At 45.3% G+C, this 19,692-nt stretch overlaps 13 protein-coding genes across 13 annotated transcripts; 11 read left to right on the forward strand and 2 right to left on the reverse strand.

The window, feature by feature from the left end:
• Positions 1–46: 46 nt before the first annotated feature.
• On the forward strand, positions 47–2,218 carry TbgDal_X160 (hypothetical protein, conserved; the record flags this gene model as incomplete). The annotated part of the gene is made up of 1 exon (XM_011778899.1): positions 47–2,218. The coding sequence occupies one exon, from the start codon at positions 47–49 to the stop codon at positions 2,216–2,218; it is 2,172 nt and encodes a 723-aa protein (XP_011777201.1).
• A 184-nt stretch (positions 2,219–2,402) lies between these two features.
• TbgDal_X170 (hypothetical protein, conserved) lies at positions 2,403–2,741 on the forward strand (the record flags this gene model as incomplete). Its single annotated transcript, XM_011778900.1, has 1 exon — positions 2,403–2,741. The coding sequence occupies one exon, from the start codon at positions 2,403–2,405 to the stop codon at positions 2,739–2,741; it is 339 nt and encodes a 112-aa protein (XP_011777202.1).
• Positions 2,742–3,438: 697 nt separating this feature from the next.
• Positions 3,439–3,837, forward strand: TbgDal_X180 (60S ribosomal protein L32, putative; the record flags this gene model as incomplete). The annotated part of the gene is made up of 1 exon (XM_011778901.1): positions 3,439–3,837. The coding sequence occupies one exon, from the start codon at positions 3,439–3,441 to the stop codon at positions 3,835–3,837; it is 399 nt and encodes a 132-aa protein (XP_011777203.1).
• A 253-nt stretch (positions 3,838–4,090) lies between these two features.
• TbgDal_X190 (cytochrome C oxidase subunit VI, putative) lies at positions 4,091–4,567 on the forward strand (the record flags this gene model as incomplete). Its single annotated transcript, XM_011778902.1, has 1 exon — positions 4,091–4,567. One exon carries the CDS (start codon positions 4,091–4,093, stop codon positions 4,565–4,567), a length of 477 nt encoding a protein of 158 aa, XP_011777204.1.
• A 292-nt stretch (positions 4,568–4,859) lies between these two features.
• Positions 4,860–5,657, forward strand: TbgDal_X200 (proteasome alpha 2 subunit, putative; the record flags this gene model as incomplete). Its single annotated transcript, XM_011778903.1, has 1 exon — positions 4,860–5,657. One exon carries the CDS (start codon positions 4,860–4,862, stop codon positions 5,655–5,657), a length of 798 nt encoding a protein of 265 aa, XP_011777205.1.
• A 451-nt stretch (positions 5,658–6,108) lies between these two features.
• On the forward strand, positions 6,109–6,873 carry TbgDal_X210 (hypothetical protein, conserved; the record flags this gene model as incomplete). Its single annotated transcript, XM_011778904.1, has 1 exon — positions 6,109–6,873. The coding sequence occupies one exon, from the start codon at positions 6,109–6,111 to the stop codon at positions 6,871–6,873; it is 765 nt and encodes a 254-aa protein (XP_011777206.1).
• A 586-nt stretch (positions 6,874–7,459) lies between these two features.
• TbgDal_X220 (pumillio RNA binding protein, putative) lies at positions 7,460–9,217 on the forward strand (the record flags this gene model as incomplete). The annotated part of the gene is made up of 1 exon (XM_011778905.1): positions 7,460–9,217. The coding sequence occupies one exon, from the start codon at positions 7,460–7,462 to the stop codon at positions 9,215–9,217; it is 1,758 nt and encodes a 585-aa protein (XP_011777207.1).
• Positions 9,218–10,316: 1,099 nt separating this feature from the next.
• On the reverse strand, positions 10,317–10,736 carry TbgDal_X230 (hypothetical protein, unlikely; the record flags this gene model as incomplete). The annotated part of the gene is made up of 1 exon (XM_011778906.1): positions 10,317–10,736. One exon carries the CDS (start codon positions 10,734–10,736, stop codon positions 10,317–10,319), a length of 420 nt encoding a protein of 139 aa, XP_011777208.1.
• Positions 10,737–11,714: 978 nt separating this feature from the next.
• TbgDal_X240 (hypothetical protein, conserved) lies at positions 11,715–12,401 on the forward strand (the record flags this gene model as incomplete). Its single annotated transcript, XM_011778907.1, has 1 exon — positions 11,715–12,401. One exon carries the CDS (start codon positions 11,715–11,717, stop codon positions 12,399–12,401), a length of 687 nt encoding a protein of 228 aa, XP_011777209.1.
• A 326-nt stretch (positions 12,402–12,727) lies between these two features.
• On the forward strand, positions 12,728–14,035 carry TbgDal_X250 (hypothetical protein, conserved; the record flags this gene model as incomplete). Its single annotated transcript, XM_011778908.1, has 1 exon — positions 12,728–14,035. One exon carries the CDS (start codon positions 12,728–12,730, stop codon positions 14,033–14,035), a length of 1,308 nt encoding a protein of 435 aa, XP_011777210.1.
• A 293-nt stretch (positions 14,036–14,328) lies between these two features.
• TbgDal_X260 (mitochondrial structure specific endonuclease I (SSE-1), putative) lies at positions 14,329–15,216 on the forward strand (the record flags this gene model as incomplete). Its single annotated transcript, XM_011778909.1, has 1 exon — positions 14,329–15,216. One exon carries the CDS (start codon positions 14,329–14,331, stop codon positions 15,214–15,216), a length of 888 nt encoding a protein of 295 aa, XP_011777211.1.
• Positions 15,217–15,537: 321 nt separating this feature from the next.
• On the reverse strand, positions 15,538–15,915 carry TbgDal_X270 (hypothetical protein, unlikely; the record flags this gene model as incomplete). Its single annotated transcript, XM_011778910.1, has 1 exon — positions 15,538–15,915. The coding sequence occupies one exon, from the start codon at positions 15,913–15,915 to the stop codon at positions 15,538–15,540; it is 378 nt and encodes a 125-aa protein (XP_011777212.1).
• A 560-nt stretch (positions 15,916–16,475) lies between these two features.
• Positions 16,476–18,014, forward strand: TbgDal_X280 (protein kinase, putative; the record flags this gene model as incomplete). The annotated part of the gene is made up of 1 exon (XM_011778911.1): positions 16,476–18,014. One exon carries the CDS (start codon positions 16,476–16,478, stop codon positions 18,012–18,014), a length of 1,539 nt encoding a protein of 512 aa, XP_011777213.1.
• Positions 18,015–19,692: the final 1,678 nt, after the last annotated feature.

The following is a 19,692-nucleotide window of genomic DNA, read 5'->3' on the forward strand; positions in this document are numbered from 1 at the left end:
CAACTTAAATGTTACTAAAAAGAGGCAACGGGGAAGTCGTTACAAAATGTCAGAGCTGACGGCCGGTGGCAAAAGCAGAGGTGCTGAAAATCTAAGTGGTGTGACCTGTGGAAACGTAAACGATTTCGCGGCGAGTACGGATTCTGATACCGATACGTTGGATGCAACGGCTAGACCGGTTACACCTCAGCAATCACCACCGCCTCAGAGTAGTCGCGCCGGGCCCCGGCCGAATGAAGTGGTAGGCGACAATTGGGCGACAAACCGTTCGGGAGGACCGCCTGGTTCTAATGTGGCTAATTCCGGCGCTTCTGGGGCGGTATCTGATCCGCAGTTCAACTCTCAGGATCGTGCAGCGGAGGGTGCAGTGTCGAACTTGAGTGGTGGGTTTTTTTCTCTGCCATTAAATAGCCAACTGCCGCCGCATCTAGCCGCGCCAAAGGACTCAAACAATGGGCTGAATTTGACGGATTTACCGACGCACACTAACAGTATAAACTGCCGGGAGGAGGTGGCGGTTCCTGCCAGGCGGACCAAACCGAAGAGTGAGAATTGTCTGGCTAAGTTATACTACAGTGGAATGGCGCGGCGAAAAAGAGTAGAAGAGCGACTAGAGAGTTTACGAGCGCGCGATAAGGAGCTAAGGAACTGTACTTTTAAACCGGTTATCACGGATCTCGCCAAGACAATGGAACGGCCTGGAGCATTTCCTTACTGCCGCAGTGAGGAAGCTCAGCTACGTCAAAGGGCCCTTCTCGAGACGTGGGAGTCCAAGATTGAGAAAGAATGTCGCCCCACCCCTAAGATTTCCAAGGGGTCGGAACAGATTGTCCAGCGTGTCAGGAGCAGCAGCGCTTGCGTGATACCTGTGGCGGATCGCCTGTACATGGAGTCGGCTCGCCGTCAGTGCCGTAAGCAGGAGGAAGAGGAAAAGGGATTTCAGCAAACTATTTCACTTAGACGAAGTGCCAGTGATGTGAATGCACTCATCCATAGACTTTATGAGTTAGAGGAGAAGCGGGTAGCGACTATTGAGCGGAAGCGAGGCGAGTTATGGTTAGATACAAAGCCAAAACGTCGGTGCGAAAATAGCGAGCAACTCGTGGAGCGCCTTTATCGACCCACACCAAGGAGGCGACGCTCTTGTAAGAGTGAGCCGATTTTGTTTTCACCCCAAGTAAATGAAACAACGAAGGAGCTAAGCCTCCGGGCAAATAGACGGAGGTTGGAGCAGTGGCACCAGCTGTGGTCCAAGGTGTGGAAGGGGTATGGCGAAAAACAAGAACGTCAAATTATTTGCTGTGAACACCTCATGATTCTCAAGAAGATAGACGATGTGGCGCGGTCTTCTGGACTCACGGGAAACTGTACCCTGAATGATTTTTGCACGGCAATGGAGGACTACGAGAGGACACACGGTGTGCAAGATTGGCGCTTAACACCTCTCCCGCTAAAACCCCATGTGAATGAAGATCTGACGTTTTCCCCGGTGATTCTCCCCAGTCACAGGGAGCGGAAAGGCTTCCCTCCAGCACACCAGCGTCTATTCGAAGCGGCAAAAGCGAAACAACTGCAGCAGAGGGAGGAAGAGAGGAAGAGACGTGAAGAGGAGCTTCGACAAGAGGAGAAAAGCAGGGCGGTGTCACGTCGTGCCTCCAGAAGGAGCTCAAAGCAACTAGACATAAAAGATCCCGCGGAGAAGGGGGCATCCGCGTGGCCTTGTTCACCAACTGAATCTGTAAGTAGTACCGACCATTCCCGTGGTTACAAGTCCGTCGAACTTTCTTCCTTATCACCTTCCAGTTCACCTGAGAGGATGCCAGTGGGGTTTTCTCCACCTCCGGTTTGGCTGACACCGGGGCTTATAGAGGTTGCGGAGGATCTGAAGCAGCTGATGGATGAGCCAAGAGGAGGTTGGAGTTACGCGCAGCTCAATCATTCGCGAACGAAGGTGGATGCACCACCTGACGCCACATTGCGGCCTTCTCCGTCGGTGGGACCGAAGAGGAGTGGTTCAAACCATAGACCGTTGCGTGCACCGCAAAAGAAAAAAAAGAGGAGGCCGGTCAGTGAGTTGCTTTCTGATGAACTTCTGCTTGAGTGCGCAGCGAGCAGGTGCTCCCCATTTTCGTGGAATGTTTCTGCTAGAAACAGAGAACACCGTGACAGCAACCGACGTCTCCGCAATATGGGAAAGTTGCTTTATCACAAAATGTGATATCTCCACCAAAAGACAAATATCCATAAACATGCGCACATCTATAGATGACGTTTTTTCCCCCCCTTTTGAGCGAGGATTGTTACACTTCCTGTGTGACTTGCATGAGGCAGGTGTGGTAGCAGGTGTGTCTTTTTTTTTTTTTGATTTCGGTATATATATATATATATATATTTGCTGCTTGATGGAAATTCATGCTCAAGTTACCACTGAAGTAAAAAAGATTATCACTTTTCTTATTTTATTGTTTTTCCTCTTTGACCAGTTTTCAGCTGTGGAGGTAGCAGGGATGGTCACTCAAACTGAAATGGAGGAACGGATTCGCGTGTCTTTGGAACCGGAGTCGTGTGATGTGGTTGTGTTGAGTGAGGAAGACCGGAAGTATGGTGTGGTCATTGTTTCCAGAAAGTTCAACGATGTTCCACTGGTAAAAAGACACCGTATGGTAAATGACCTTTTTAAGGATGAGTTGTTGTCCGGTGAAATTCATGCCTTAACAATAACGGCGAAGCCATTACCGTAGCACGCATCACGATCGCTAAGACATGTTGTTGCTCACTTTTGCACGTTCGTTTCGCTTTGCTCGAAGGAAACGCACGGCGGAGGCAATTTGCCGGAAACTCCAGTAAATATTCGCCCGGTACGTACCCGAGCGCTGCGGAGGTTGTTTCCTTAACAACGATACGGTTTACCCAGAACACAATTTGCAGCACTTCCGCTTCACATCGTGCTTGTTAAGATGGCCAAGATTTCTCTTGTGCATTCCCTTCATATGGTAGTCAATGAACGATTCCTTGTTTCCGTGGTGCATACGGATTATGGATAATGGGGTTTAGCAGCCTCTACACTGGAAGGTTGTGTGTAACTGAAATATGACAGTATCAATGCCTCTGAGAATCTACTGTATTTTTGCGTTTATCACGATGCTAGGGTTTCCATCCTGTTGGCTCCGCCGGTCATAGTTTAATTCGAAAAAAATAGTCTTTGGGACTATTAAATTCCCTCTGCTGAGTCTAAACAGCGACGTGTCGTCAATTTGTATTGCTTCGTTTCGCTGAGTTGTGTGCCCTCAATCGCGGCTACCGTGGCTTGCGCTTACTGCTATCTCTATATGATCCTTTTCTGATGTTTCTCGCCCCGTTTTTTTCTTTGCCTAATATATATGTTGCTTAATGCAACTGTAATGATGTTTGTTCATCGGTAGTGTGGAGGTCCTTAGGATGGTGAAGCCGTTCGTGCCCCGGAATATCGTGAAGAAGCGCACGAAGAAGTTCACGCGCCATAGGTGTGAGCTCTTCCCGCAGCTAAGCAGCAGTTGGCGGAAGCCTCGTGGTGAGGACTCGCCGGTTCGTCGCCGCTACAAGGGACAGAAGGCAATGCCAAACAAGGGTTATGGAAGCGACCGCAGAACAAAGTATATCACCCCGTCAGGTTTCAAAAACTTTCCCGTCAACAACGTGCAAGATCTTTATATGCTCCTAATGCAAAACCGCAAGTACGCTGGTGTCATTTCACATACTGTGGGAGCCAAAGCCCGCAAAGCGATCGTCCGGAAGGCTCACGAGCTTGACGTACGTCTGATTAATGGTAATGCCAAATTGCGGCGTGTTGACGTTTAATGAGATTCGTCCTTCACACATGTGATGCTTTTTTGTCATTTCTCATAGGTGTTATATATACCATAAACTTTCAAAGCAACAAATATTACTATTTTTTTTCATTTGTTTGAGTCTGTGTTGCTCGTGTGAAGCATCAAGGACACCTATTGGCTTCTTGACCCATTCATCAGACATACATTTTCCCCCTCTGACGTTTCCTGCGCATTGTGTGTAGTGTAGCAAATAAGTCCTTAGCGTCTTCGAGAAAGTAATCATGCCCTTTGTCGATCACAATAAATACAAGATTCAGAGGGAGGATTTGCCAGCCCTTCCCCATTTCACAGATTTTAACGACCCCCGCTTCTGTGGGACCAACAACAAACAGAAGAATGGTATACTTGCGTACTACCAGTGGCTTCACTGTGTTGGAAACTGGGGAGAGGAACATTCCATGTGCAAGAAGATGCGGTGGTACGTGGAACGCATGATGCAGGAGGTTTGGTTGGAAAAATGGGAGGAGAAGCGTGCTCTAGGACATTTTGATCACGTTCTTCTGTACGGTGTTAAACCGTGGAAAGACTTTGAGCCGTTGTACCAACCTGTAAAGACAAACCGCAAAGGCGCCTACGAGTTCTGGCTGGACCGCGACTTTGAACCACTTTATGATGCCGATGCTTCGGATTTCTGCGAAAAAGCACCGATTCTCCATGACATCTTTGTCAAGGGGAAGAAACCCGTATATGATGAGTAGTTAGTGACGAAAAGGTTGTCTTAATAGTAGCGATCGTTTCCTTTTCTTTGTAGCATAATTTCCTCATGTATTTCTTTAGCTTATTTAGTATGGGTTGCGTTTTCAAGGGGTTGTCCTGGGTAGCGGAAGTATTTGTGGAATTGGAAAAGTTACTATTCCTGTTCCTATTTCTTATTTTTTTGTATGGCTAATCATACTGAGGGAGTTTTTTTTTTTTTTTTGCCATTTGCGGATTATTGCCTAACCGCTTGGTTTTATAGACTTTTTGATTGCTTTCCCTTCATTATCTTTTATGCTTTTTCCGTTGATTCTTCCTCCTATCCCATTTATGAAAGAAGAAAGTTTCATCTTTTTTTGTTTGCTTGTGCTTTGTAATACTCGCCTGTGCCGACCAATGTCTGAGTCTTCGTACGGTCTTACAACATTCAGTCCTTCCGGAAGACTTGTGCAGATTGAGTATGCAACGACGGCCGCCTCCAAAGGGACAACAGCCTTAGGTGTCAAGGCAACTGATGGTGTTGTCATTGCAGCAGAAAAGAAAACAACATCACCCCTCGCTGACTCCTTAACACTTCATAAAGTGTTTGCTTTGGATGATCATGTTGGCTGTACGTATAGTGGGATTGGTCCTGATTGCCGCGTGCTTGTTGATGCTGCCCGACGCGCATGCCAGCGCTACCGCCTGACATATCATGAGCCAATGCCTATTAGTCAACTGGTTCGTCAAATCAGTTTCTTGTTTCAAGAATTCACGCAATCCGGCGGTGTCCGTCCATTTGGGTGTTCTCTTCTCGTTGCCGGGGCGGATTCTCGTGGAAATCATCTTTATCAACTGGACCCCAGTGGAACCTTCTGGACGTGGAAAGCGACATCTATCGGCAAAGGCAGCCCCGATGCGAGAACATTCCTCGAGAAACGGTACACCAATGAAATGGAAATTGAAGACGCCGTACACACTGCGCTTTTGACACTGAAGGAGGGGTTTGATGGGAGAATGACAGCTGAAAACACGCAAGTGGGTCGGGTGGTTGAAGGTCGCTTTGAACTGCTTACGGTAGAGCAGTTGAAGGATTACCTGGACCAAATCTAATGTGGTAGAATGTTTTCTCCGCTGTGATTACGAGTAGGGTGCTTCCTTATTTTTTTCCTTTGTAAGCAACCCGCGGCGGAAAAGCAACGAATGAGACATTGACGCAATTTGAGAGGAAAAAAGAGGGGCCACTAAAGAGTGCAGGGTAGTAAATGGTGGGTGCGTGATGGTTTTAACTGCCCTTCTGGATTGTGTCCCACTATTATTGGGCACCATTCTATACGCCTGCCCGAAAAGGTGTGTGCGTGTGTGGTTCAACTGAACATGTGTAGTTGTGCACTTGCTTCGCACGTTCTCCGTGTTTTTTTTTCCGGCGGGTGGGCCTCGATTATTCGTCTGTCTCTTCACGTCTGTTTTCCCCCCTTTTTTTAAAAAAAAATTGAACTAGTACTTTTAGTTTCTTTTTTATCTGAGGTTGCTAAAACACACTCACACGTGTAAGAATAATACAATGGAGCACGTAGTAGCCAGGGTTGCAGGTGTTCAAAAGCCAGTGGATATGCCGTTACGGCTCCTGAAGAAACAACAGTGGGTTAGATGTGCTTTGGACTGCAGTCACAAGAGAGTGCTGAAGAAAGAAGCATTTATTGAACTGTGCACCTCCAACCCGTACACACCGTTGTGTGAGCGAATGTCTAAAAGCGAAGGCATAAAATTCCTTCAGGCGCTTCATAACGCAAGGCAAGTAACAGTAGTGCAAGATTACGTGTACATCAATCCAGCTGATGTTGTTGACGCTGTTCATGTGCGACTAGAACTTCCTAATGTTGCGCGGAGGGCACCTGTAACCTCACGAAATTGCTCTTCTGGACAACCCAAGGACTCTGAAGTAACTTTGAGAAGTGACATGGAGCGCCGCCGCTTCTTCTGGGCCATTGTTTCCCTCCTCAGTAGTGCCCAAATGTCAATTTTAGCTTACTTGACGTTTAGTGTTTATGGTTGGAGTGTCATGGAGCCTATTTGCTATTTTGTAACAACCTCAACGTCACTTTGTGCTTACGCCTATGGTCTTTGCTACAAGAGGAACTGCTCATATGAGGCAATCGACTCCCAGTTGGCGTCTTCAGACACTTTGGTGGAAGGAAAGTCCCCTTCCACCGTGTGTGCACAGCCATTTTTCATGGAAGCAGTGGAACTTTTGCGGGCCGTGCAAGCGGAAAGCGACAACAGTGGATTGGCTGAAGATTCTTCTTCCGATACCAAAGACAAAGCTTAAAATGCAGACCAATTATGGGGAGAATATAAAGATTCCGTAGTGGTTAGCGGAAGTAGCAGTGGTGCAAGAAAAGCGATAATATTGGAATGTGTAGTACGTATTTGGATAGAGCTCAAGAGACCTTGCATCATCTACTATTCGAATGATAGGGTTCCCGTACTTTTTGTTGGCAGCTCAGCAATGGCGACGATCTACGTTCAAAACGCTTCACCGTATGACAGTTGCTTTATGGCAGAAAGTTGCTGTTTACTCAATGAAATCGTCCGCAAGGTGATGACATTGTTGTGATGTACGCGCCAGTAAGAGTAGGAAAACAAAAGAGAAAATGCGTTTTTGTAAAAATGGCGTACGCAACCGGCGAGATAAGGGTGTAATCACTTTAAATTTGCTTCCTTCTATCGACAGTAACGTTGTGCCCGTAATGCGGGACCAGTCATCTGCCTCTCCTCAGCGTTACAGTTAAGCATTTTCGCGGGCTGGGACGGTCATTTTTTGTTTTTTTTTCACTGTTTCCGTGTATCCTTCATTGTGCCGCATTGTTAGTGCGCGTGCACACTCGCATCCCCTCCGACACACATGCCTGTGCATGTGTTCCAGTTCCCAAGGATCATTATCATTGTTTTTATTTGTTTTGTTTGCACTTAAGGTATCATTTTGGGTATATAGGATGTGGACTGTGCAGGAGGACGAATACAAGAACACTGAACTCAGTTTTTCAGGTTTGGAGTTAAGTCCACTCAGTGGAACTGAGGACGCGGCGTTCAAACCTATTGGAGTGTACACGAAAAGTTCACAGGTGTTTGTTAATACCTCCACGACACCATTGACGGGCACCCCACCAAATGACCGTTGCCCAACAGCAACTTTACTTCCACCACAACGAACTCCTGGAAGTCCTGCTGCGGCGGGACGTTTTTTCCCACGTTCCCAAGCTGCTAATGTCAGTGTCATGCGCGTCGATGCGCCGCCTTTTGAGCCGTCGTCTAACAATTTGGCGGCTGCCATTACTTTTGTCGAGACGCCAACTGGAGGGAAACGTGGCGGGTTGCCTTTCACAGGACCTTCAGAGCGCCGCAGCCCCCATTTAATGATGCCTATTGATGACACACCCGGGAGGGATAAGGATCGTACCACATCTCAATATGTGGAATGGAGTGGCCATCATGTTAATTCATACCACTCCCACAACGCCATGCGCCCCTTTACCACTGGTGGTAGTGGCAACAGTACTGTAAGTGTCGAGAATTTAAGGGGAAACGTTTACGAGCTGGCAAAGGATCAACATGGTTGTCGCTTCCTTCAGCGCTTGCTGTGCGATCCGGAGGCAGATTGTGAGATTCCTCGGACGATAATGAGCGAAATTGTTCCACACGTCGCTGAATTGATGACAGATCAATATGCCAACTTCTTGGTTCAAAAGCTGTTTGATATTATGCCTAAAGATGTGAGGTACAACGTCGCATGTGTTGCGGCCCCGAAAATTGCTGCCATAGCGCTTACGCCGCACGGTACCTTCAGCGTGCAAAAGATGATCGAAACTATTTCCTCACGTGAGGAGTTAGTTATCATTCGTGAGGCGCTATCCAAAGATGTTGTGCGTCTTGTGAAGGATGCGAATGGTAATCACGCTATTCAAAAGGTTCTTCAGCGGTTTGAACCGGATGATAAAGAGTTCGTTTACGCTGCCGTTGCTGTGGACTGCATTACCATTGCAAAGAATAAGCAGGGTTGCTGTGTGCTGCAACGTTGCCTCGAGTATGCTTCCCCTGCTCAGCGGTCCACCCTAGTGAGACATATTTTGGAGTGCTGTTTGCAAATTGCTGAGGATCCGTATGGAAATTATGTTCTCCAGTACGTGATTTCCGCGGGTGATAGCAAAACCATTGACACGATTGCAATCGCATTTCTGCCTCATTTAGTCCAATTGTGCATGAACAAATTTAGCTCCAACGTCATGGAGAAGGTTTTATGCCGAGTGTCACCACTCGTGCAGGAAATGTACGTGGATACTATGTGTACACCGGAGGTTGCAGCTCGATTAATTCAGGATGATTTCGGCAACTACGTACTTCAAACAGCATTGACTATATGCACGGCAGGACAAGCGGAAGCGCTTGTTTCTGTCATTCGGCCTCTGATGCCATCAATTAGGAATACGCCTTATGCAAAGAAGCTTGAGGGAAAAATTGAGAGCGCCATGTTGAAGAATGCGAATGGTCACGTGCCTGCAGTTGGTGTTGAAATGGGCCGACTGTTGGAAATGCAGGAAGCGGGAAGTGAACATTCACCCTCTTGCCACAGTTCTGATATTCGTGCGCCTCAAAACCAACCGCTCTCCGGCTGAACTCCCATGGCCAAGTGTTTTAGTGGTGGTGGGTAATCACTCCCCCATTTTTTTTATTCTCTTCGTGAAGTTGTATATTGTGTATGATAAAATTTTTTTTTTTTAAAGGAGAAGCGAAGGAAATAATAAATTTAAAAAAAAGACCTAAAAGGGGAAGAAAAAGAGCAAAAAAAAATCTAGTAGGAAATCGAGAATAGTAACAGCATCAACAAGAAAGTGTGAAAGGATACATAAAAGGGAATGAGTGAAGAGAGAAGAAGTGGTGTGATGCAAGGGATTCAAAGAAAGAAGGTGAAAGGATAAATGACAACAACTATTATTTCAAACGCACCGGAGAAGTAAAAGAAAAGACAAGGAAGACTAATGTGAGTTGTCGCACATATGTTTGCGCTAGCGTGCATTCATATATGTATCACTATATAAATGAAGTTAGGAGCGGAAACAGTTAACGCTGCAATTAAAAAAGAAAAAAGAGAGAAAGGAACAAAGAAAAAAAAAACATGCATAAAAAATGATAGTATAAAATTTAAAAAAAAAACAGAGAAACGTAAGGAACGGAAGTGGATCTCCGAAAGGAAGTAAAAAAAATAAAATAAAAAAATGGTGTGAACTGCCCCCCTGGTGAAAGGGGTTACCACAAGTGTTTCCACGACTCCCCCCCCTTTCCCCAAAGATAAAAAAAAGTTAATGAAGCAAACAAACGGAAACGAAAAAAAAGAAAAGAAAGAAAAAAGAAAACATGCCTGTATAATCAAATGTGAAAGGGAGAAGCGTGACTTATCATCTTTTGATTCTGTCTTTCCTTTTAAATACGTCGAAGGAGGTTTGTGCAGTCGCTCTGCTTTGCCATTAAGCCAGTGGTGAGTAAAAGGTACGAATCAAAAGGTAGAAGATGTCATACGTGTGCGTGGTTTTTGCGAGAAAAAAAAAATGAGCATCGTTTCTCAAAGTGATGGGTGACACGGAAAAGAAGGTGGGGAAAAAGTGAGGGCCTTATGTTTCGGGAGATGTGTATGTGTGTGTGTGCCTGTGTATTTGAACTTCAAGTATTAAAACGATTGCGGTGGTCGTTTTTATTTCCTTTTGAGGGGGTTTATCTTCATAGTTTGTACCATTTCACCTCCCATCGCCGTAACCCTGCGTGCTTTTGTAAAGTTTTGACGGTAATTGGTTGTCTATTACGCGTTGTAGTACTCGTTTGTTGTTTTTTTTTTTTTAATGCAAGTTTCCATTTTCTCCTCGTATATTCCTTCTGCCACCCGGTCTTTTCCCGTTCCCTTCGCTTTTCCCCCATGCCGCTGCACGTTGCCGCCTTGCGGGTTGAAGGTGAGATGTTGGGTTTGTTATTATTATTATTATTATTGAAAATTGTAAAAATGGAGTGAAATGTCGGACGATGCGAAAGTGAGGAATCAAAAATCAAAAAAAAGCATACACACACATATATATATATATATATAAAGGGGGAAATCGTAAGAATCACAATAAAAGGAGGGGGAGACGGTGAAAAGTTTACCATGTCACATGAGAGAGCATATGCGTGTGATGCCTTTTGAACATTACTTTTGTAGGGTCAGCAACCATTTGATGGAAGCAGCAGTAAACAACAAAAAAAGAAGTGGATGTGAAAGGTGGGAATATGGTGGTGGGGATGTTATACCAATTTTTATATTTGTTTCGTTTTCCCCCGTATAGAACACACAGGGATGAAAGGCGAGGGGGGGGGCGATTTTGTCTAGCGGTATCAACGGGAAGGAGAAGTGTGCTAAATGAACGAATCATCTTTTTTTTTCTTTTATCTTCTTTTGGGTTGTATCATATGAAGACGCAACCACAGGGGAGGGAAAAGGGGGGAAAGTGATGTGAAATATATGCAAAGGAAAGGAAAACAAAGTAAGTTGCTATTCGGTATAGTTGCTTGTTTCACGCGTATGGACCAAACATCTTCGAATGCGGTTCTCAGCGAGTCTTTGTGCTCAATTTCCTTTTCATTCGTTTTCTCACTTGAGTAACCTCTCATTGCTTTGGTATCTCTTTACACAAAAGCACGCTTTCTTCCTTTTAAAAAAAAAAAAACTCCTGTAAGTGATATCTTTATATGGCTAGGAGAACACAGATACGCATATACGTTGATATATATATATATATATGCTGACGGATTGTGTGGGTGCGTAGAGCCCCTCTGAGCCCCTTCTTCTTTTTCTTTTGTACTGAACTATTTATTTCATTTTGCCTTCGTGTGCCCTCCCTTTTCAATCACATGTGGTGTAAAAAAAAAAAAATAATTACCGAAACTCAGGCACGCATGGCACTCGCTTCCCTTCCCTTTGACTTACACACTGCGCTGCGTGGCAACAAGCGACCTCGACTCTGAAGGGACGACTGGAGGAAAGTGGAAAAAAGAAAGGAGGTTTTCTCGTTGTCTCACTCAGTTCGTTCTCCTCACTTTTTTTTGTTTCTGTGCTGCTGCCACAGTCACAACGGCAACCGATACAATATGCTTTTAAATTCCTCCTTTTTTGTTTATTTTGTTCTTATTGCCGTTGTATTCATCACACCTCACCGGGTGTGGTTCGTATATATATATATATATATATATATATATATATATACGTATTTCTGCATTGCTCTGTATATATTTATATATACGTATGTGCAGATGTTGCTCCTGTTCTTTACTGTGTTCTGTTTCTCCTTCACTGCGTTGGCGCTTTCCTTCAAATTTCTTTATATAATTTATTTTTTTTTTGTCGGCACATCCTCCTTTCGATCAGTTTGGGCTTATGGGATGGACTCTGCCGATCCCACGGCGTCTGAATGTGACAAAATCAGTAGCATCGTGTCGAGGTTAGAAATGAATGAGAAGCGTCAACATGAACTGATGCTCCAAATCAGCGCATGCGAAGCCCGCATTAGGGCTATTGAAGCTCATATGTCTAGGAATTCCGATGAGGTGCCGAAAAAATCATTAGATTCACAAGTTAATGATCGCATGAAAACCGATGATAGAAAGCAGGCGGTGGCTCTGACGGAGGAAAGGGTATGCGATTACTGTCTTATTTTCACGCAGTGTTGGTCATGCCCGGCTTGTGGACGTGAGTGGTACTGCAGTAGCCGATGCCAGCGCTTAAGGACTTACCTTCATGGGCCATTTTGTGGTTGTCAGAGACCTGCGGTTGCATAGGCGCGTCACAAAATCCCCACGTGTTAGATATTTCTTCTTTTCGTTGCTTCCGCCTCCACATGTGGTAAACGAGGCGAACCCAAGACAAAAATGGAAGTGTGTGGCGTCTCATACGTACACGCATAATTCACCTGTATTTCACATTTAACATTTGCTTATGTAGAATGCATGGATGGAATAGTCACTGCTATTACTATTGTTGTCAAACTTGTTTGACACGAACATCTTTCGACCCCCTCCCCAACCCGTTCCCTCCGTAGGCTGTGAAGTGTTACCTTTTTCTTCCCCAAACTTTCCCAGCAGGTGCGGAAGTAGTTTTCGAAGAAATGGAAAAGGCCCGTCAATGGGCCTCTGAACTTTCCTCTGCGGATGTCGTGGAGGTGATGAGAGCTCGACAGGCGCTGGCGCGTTTGATGTCACCGAGGGATTTACTCGAACTGTGGCGAGGAGGGCAACAGGATGCAGCAGCAGCACTCCTTAATGAAGCGGAGGAGGTTGGGTGCCCTGAAGTGTACGCATCTCTGGGGGAAAGCTTCAACCAATTGCTTGGTTCCGGTTGCCAAGCGTCAATTGCGAGTGAGTTTCTTATTCTGGACGAGTCCCACATTGTTCTGCGTTTTCTTTTAGCTGGAATAGGGCATGAAGATGTCATGAGGGCGGGTTGCTTACGTCCCGCGCTTATCGGTGCACTGGCCGTTTTGCCCGAGCGGATGGCTCCAGCTGTAGGCGAACTGTTCTGTGCATCCTTGAGGAGCGAGAAAATATTGAGGTTGTTTGATGAAAATTCCCCCGAGTCGGAGGATAATTTGAGGGTTTGTGAGTTCCTTGCTGCTCACACTGATTTACCGTCTTTCATTGTCAACGCCACGCTCGAAGCGTTCGAGAGTGACCCCCTACTCGTTGCGAATTACCTTATAGTGAGCGGCATTGTAAGTCGTTACACGGAGTTATCGACACAGTTACTCGGTAGGATCTACCATGAGCTCACGAATGGTATGAACGGTTTTTTGTTCCCGTTTGTGTGTCGTGCGTGCGCAATAACCCTCAACAAGCACGAGGAAAACGCCGGGAAGTATGCTGAGTTGTGGGGAACTGCCGTTGCTGCTCAGTTGGACCGCTGCGATCCGGACACTCGCGATGCAATTTACGATCTTCTTGGCGCGGCAAGCACTACACAAACGGGATGGGGAGCTGTACAATCTTTTGTTAAGGAGGAAGACCTGCTGCATGCACTCGGTGCGAAGAAACTGTGCGCTGGTGCGCTGAGCTTTATGAGTGTTGTTGTGCAGTCTCTTTTCGTACCTGATACATTTTTTACTCGACAGATTCTCACTGCGGCGTGGCAGTTACGAGTCAGCCAGGACGATACCACTCGAGAGAGGTTGTGGGAGTTTATTGTTAAGTGTCTTTCACGTGAGTCGTTGGTGTTTATTATCTTTCCACTGTGTGCCTCTTATCTCTGCTCTTCACGTCAAGAGCATTTGGTTAACATTCGTGGTTTGCAACTCGACGCGGCCACTCGTCTTGTTGCTTCTGGGGTCCTTCCACCTGAATTGACAGAACGACTACAAGTCTACATCTCCCGAGGGCTTTATCCTCCTGGGTCAGTGGGCGTAGAAACAATGTCACGTTAAGAGTTTTTGCAGATGTTGCTTTATGATCAGCTATCGCGCGAAACGATGTGAGGCACTGCAGTCGCGTTGCGCGTGTGCAGGCGACTCATAAATATTATTCCACCTTTGTTGCGGTGCTTGTGCATCGTGGGTCAATTTGTCTGGGGGTGTGTAAGGTTATTCTAATCATCCTTTTGTGTGGGTTGCGCTTGCTTTGTCGGTTGCTGCCGCTCTAGTTTCTCGTTTGCTCTTTCCTTTTCTTTTGTAATCTCCCTCTGCTTGCTTCTTTAACAACGAGGTTAGGTGCGGGTGCGATGTCGGTACGGGAACGCGCTGTGGTACTTATTGATGGCCCAGCGTTGATTCACCGTTGGTATTACCGTTGGTTGTACACTAATAGAAATAACCCCGTTGATGTGAAGCGCTTTGCCATAACAAATGCGCGGCACACAATTGCTATAGCGCATAGCTTTGATCCCAGTCACTTGATGCAGCACCTTCTCTCGCCGCAGGTGGAGTACACGCATACACCCAAACATAACAAGCTAATTATATGTTTCGATCAAGGTGATGGCGGCCGTCGAGAGATTTACCCAAAGTACAAGTTAAATCGTGAGGGACGAGAAGTAGGGGAAGAGCTTGGAGTCATACAAAAGGTCGCCACGAAGGTGTTTCTGGGTGAGCCGAAGAATACGCTTTTAATTGTACCTCACTTTGACTCGAAGCTCAAGAATGTGAATGCCGAAGCCGACGATATGATTTCCACCTTAGCACAACATACCCAACGAATTAGAATTCCCACTGTCATAATGTCGCATGACCATGACCTGTACCAGCTTATCGATGAGGCGAGTAGGTGTTATTACTACGACATTCGTACGAAGCATCTCATATCTGAAAAGGGTGTAATTGAGCGTCTCGGCGTTCACCCAAAGCTCGTACGGGATTACAAATGCTTAGCGGGTGACCCTTCTGACAATATTCCTGGTGTGAAGGGAATTGGGAAAACCCGGGCACTGCAGCTGCTAAAAAAGTACGGTGACTTGGAGGGAGTGCTCACCAAAGGCACTAAGAAGCAAGGTGGGGTTGTTGGCGATTTACTGAGGGCTGGTGTCGAGGGTGCCGAACTTTCACGGAAACTTGTAGAGCTGCGTGACTGTCCTAGTGTACTTAGGGTGTGTGAATTCTTCCTGAAGCTATAAAAGTATCGAGGTTTATCAGCTCACATGTTGTCGGTTGTCACTCTCTGTCATCCTTCCATATACATTGTTTGTTGTATTTCGTTCTCACCCATTTCCCCCCTGCCGATGTCGCTGAGTTTGGCTTTTTGGCATTCCGCGTTGTGACGTGGATGCATCTCACAACAGTGCAGCGGTGCTCCCATTTGGAGAGTTGATGCTTACCGTTGCGTTGACGGGGGTGGTGGTGGACTTTTAACTGTTCACGTACGAGGACCCCTTTTAATTTGTTCCATAGAAACACGCCGTCCCGCCGTACAGTGGGGTTGAAATAGAGAAGGAGATTTAGTGCGAAATGTAGCGTTTCGGGGGAGGGGGGGGGAATGAAGTGTGGTCTGGATTGGGAATGTAGCTTTGAAAATGGTGGTCCCAAATGCGGTTGCGGTAGGCAGCCGAAGTTGGTGCGTTTTGACAAGCAACAGTGGCCGCACTCACCTTTTGACTGCGAGAAGAGGAACTAAAAGGAAGCATCTCGATGTGTCGAATACTCAATGCACTAATTATAGAAGTGTAGCGGTATTTGGTAAGGGACGTGTATCTCATCGTCTTTAGTTCATGGCGGAGGGGATTCTTGTGCCTTTTTGTTTTTTTTAATACTGCTTTGCCCTCCTCCATTTCTTTCCGATATTCTTGGCTTCTCAAGGGAGAAAGTGCGTGTGTCATATCTATTGTACTTCTCACTTTTGTGTTTTTTTTCTTTCACCTCCACGAATGTTGAGCATGCGTTCCTAAACATGACCATTCCTCTTTTTGTTGTCATTGTGACCATGCCTTTTTTAAAAAAAAAACAGGAGTGTTTCCCCCTTCCATTCTTTGTGTTTCTATCTCCATTCCATCACTTTTCGGATCTTGTTGAACCACTTTGCGCACTCCACCGGGGCACAGCCGTAGAAATATAGAAACAAATAAAGAAGGACTAAATATATTTGTAGAATTTATTCGTCAAGTAGGAAGAGGGTTCCAACGGCGGTAAGTTCCTCCTTGGTGTGTGTGAACTTGGGGACATATTGCGTTCAAGACGAACAAAATCAACTAAGCCATTTACAAAAGAGTGAGAGAAAGGATTGAAGTATTGATAATCGACTTATTGAAATCTTTTTTTTTTTTTGAATAGAGCAGCTTAAGAGATAGAATAAGCGAGCAAATACACAAAAGGGGAGAAACCCGAAAGTAAACCCATTGGAAGAAGAGGCGATAGGGGCAAAGGTAATTATTTGCACACTATGATTTCCGTCTTGTCGCCCTCTGACTTCGAAAAGGCAAAAGAGTTCCGTGCCTTCTTGCGAAACCTCGGGCTATCGAAATCTTTGGACCTTTTTTCGGAACAATGGGATGAACTCGTAAAACAGCAAAAGGAGATTACCACCAACGAGGAAAGGATGTCGGAACAGGATAAAGAAAAGTCTCAGAGGGTTTCAAGTGCAGGCTCTACGCCATCCGTAACAACAGCTCGTGTGCTACGCGTGAAGCATCGTGTGGTGTCGGCAGTTGGTATAGAAGATGATTTGTGGCAACCTGTTGGTCATGAGTTTCTTTCCCCCGCCTTCACTACAGGAGCTGGTATTTCGTTGGAAGCCTATGAGATGGCAAGGCAGAATGACACTGTCACTTTGGTTTGTACAAACCCGTACTTTAAGGAACCACCACCATCTAATCTACCGCTGGAGCACTTTGATTTACGAGTGTGGTATGAAAGCGGTAAGACGGGGTTTGAGGAAGAGAAGGAACTACCGATTTCGGTTGACTCCATAGTTGCTGGTCGGTATCAAATGCTCCAATACCTCGACTCCGCTGCCTTTTCCCGCACTGTGCGCTGTATGGACTTACATGAGGATCGCGAAGTGTGCCTTAAAATCATACGGAACTCTAAGGACTTCTTTGATCAGAGTATAGACGAAATCAAGTTGCTCAAGTTGATCAATTCTTCGGGTGATACAGAGGAGAATTGTGTAGTCAAAATGTATGATTTCTTCTACTACAAGGAACACATGTGTATAGTTACAGAGCTTCTCCGCGATAACTTGTATCGGTTTAGCAAGTACAATCGTGACGAAGAGACGGAACTGTACTTTACACTACCCCGGCTTCAGGCCACCGCAAGACAGGTTCTTACGGGGTTGCGATTCTTGCATAGTCTTGGTCTGATACACTCCGACCTCAAACCAGAGAATATTCTTATCCAGTCGTACAGTCGGTGTGCAGTGAAAATAATTGATTTTGGGAGCAGTTGCTTTTTGACCGATAACCTCAGTTCCTACGTGCAGTCCCGTTGCTACCGGGCACCAGAGGTGATTCTTGGTTGTAAGTACGATAGCGGCATTGATATTTGGTCTTTGGGTGCCATTCTTGCTGAACTGGCGACGGGTAATGTGTTATTCGAAAATAACTCGATTCCGCAGATGTTGGCGTCTATTTGTAGCGTTTGCAACGAGTTGCCGTCGAAGCTTCTACACGAAGGTCGGAACACTCATCATTACGTTACCAAGTTTGGTGCGTTTTACGAGTATTGCGAAAATATGGATCTTATATTCCATTACCCTGTTCAAGGTACGCCGCTGCCGGAACTTTTTGGCTACGATGATCCCTTATATGTTGACTTCGTACGCTCGTGCCTCACTTTAGACCACCGTCAGCGCCCTACGGCGGAAGAGCTTCTGAAACATCCCTTTATCCACAACGATTATGGAAGTGCATACAGTAAACCCCCACCTTTGAAGAAGCAGGTTGCCGATACAAATGGCATCAAAGACACGTCTATTTGAGTCACAATCAGTTGAGGTGGTTTGGATGCCTAATAAATTCCATAGAATAGCGCAATGCTCTCTCTCTCTCTCTCTATCCTTTTCGTTTCATTTTCCTCTGGATTTACATATTGATCTTTTGTCCTTCACCCCCTTTTTAGTGTTGTCGACACCTGTATTTGTGAGTCGATGCGTCTGAATCGCTTGATGCAGAACAGCAGCAACAACAAAAAATTCTCATTTTTTATCTTTTACCTTTGTGTTTATTTTTGTTTTGTTTCGTTTTGAGTGTTTGTGTTTGTGTTGAAGTCATGAAAGGAAATTGTTATTGGTAGTCTGAAACGTCATGAAATGAGAGAAACATATGAGGAAAGACATGTGTGCACACTTGCACTTGCTTCCTCATTCTGTTGGTGCCTCTCTCCGTATATAAATAGAAATATATATATATATATATATACATATATATGAGATGTTTTTACGCATTCGCCCGTACATTTTTACAACTGCTGCCCGCCTGTGCACTCATTTCTGTAGTTGATGATGGGAAAAAGAGAGGACGTGCGTATATGTTTGTTTGTGTGTGTGTGTGCGTGCGTGTCGGGGAAAGGATGTGAAAGGAGTGAAGAGGGTTGAAACTGATGTTAGAGAGGAAGTGAAAAGTTTCGTATTTCTCCCTCTTCTTTTCTGGTGTTGGGTGGGTGTTTTACCCTCCTTTTTTTCTTTTTCAGTTGATTAATTTCTTTTGATGCGCAAGCAAACGACTCAGTGGTGTGTTGTGTTTCTGTCCTTGACCCACTTTAGCCTTCACCCCCAAAAAAGTCGTGTGGGCCACTGGCGCCGCTCTCTCTTTTTTTTTTTTCGTCTTGTGGCGAGGTGAGACAATACCGGTCAAACGAGGCGGGAGTCATGAGGAGAATAAATAGGTTTTGATGTATTTTTGCGATGTGTTTTGGGAGTGTGACTAAAACCTGTTTTGACGGCATTTGCTCGCGTGCCTTCTATTAATATAATGTTTGTATACATATGTATCTGCGTATATGTTTGTGTGTGTGTGTGTGTGTGTTTGAGAAAACATGTAATGTGAAATCTCGTCTTTTTCTTTACTTTTACCCTTTACTTGTTTTTGTTTTCCTCCTTGTATACCTTTCATAATCATGGTATTTATCTATAAACTTGTGTTCCGCGGAAGTTTCTCCATTGGGTAAAGGGGTGGATGGAGATATTTTGCTTTTCTGTGTGAACTCATGACAGTATGGAAGGAATTTTCAACCATGCTTTTGTTTTGTTTTACAGAGAGGGATCAAACGAGAAGAGGGGTGGAAATAATTCAACATGTGACGAAGAGGAGAGGGAGGTGACAAAAAGCAAGAAAACAAAACGGGAAATATCGACGGTATGGTGGATTCTGCTCTTTTGGTTTCGCATGCATTTGCTACAAGAAGGTTGCAATACACATCTCTCTTTAATTCTCTCTATTTCTTTCGTTTTCTTTATTCTCCTTCTGTGGTGATGGCGCAACTGCACAATTTGTGACGGTATTGAAGCGGAGGAACGGGTGGAGTGATGTGACGTGATGGAATAGGAACGGGAAGGAATGATGGGGAGCCCCAAATGATAATATTGGTAACAATTCAGTTAACCATTCTTTCCAAGCTGATTTGGATTACTTGATTTCTTCTTTTCTTTTTTTTAAATG

Source organism: Trypanosoma brucei, chromosome 10, assembly GCF_000210295.1.
Source record: "Trypanosoma brucei gambiense DAL972 chromosome 10, complete sequence".
Classification (NCBI taxonomy): domain Eukaryota; phylum Euglenozoa; class Kinetoplastea; order Trypanosomatida; family Trypanosomatidae; genus Trypanosoma; species Trypanosoma brucei.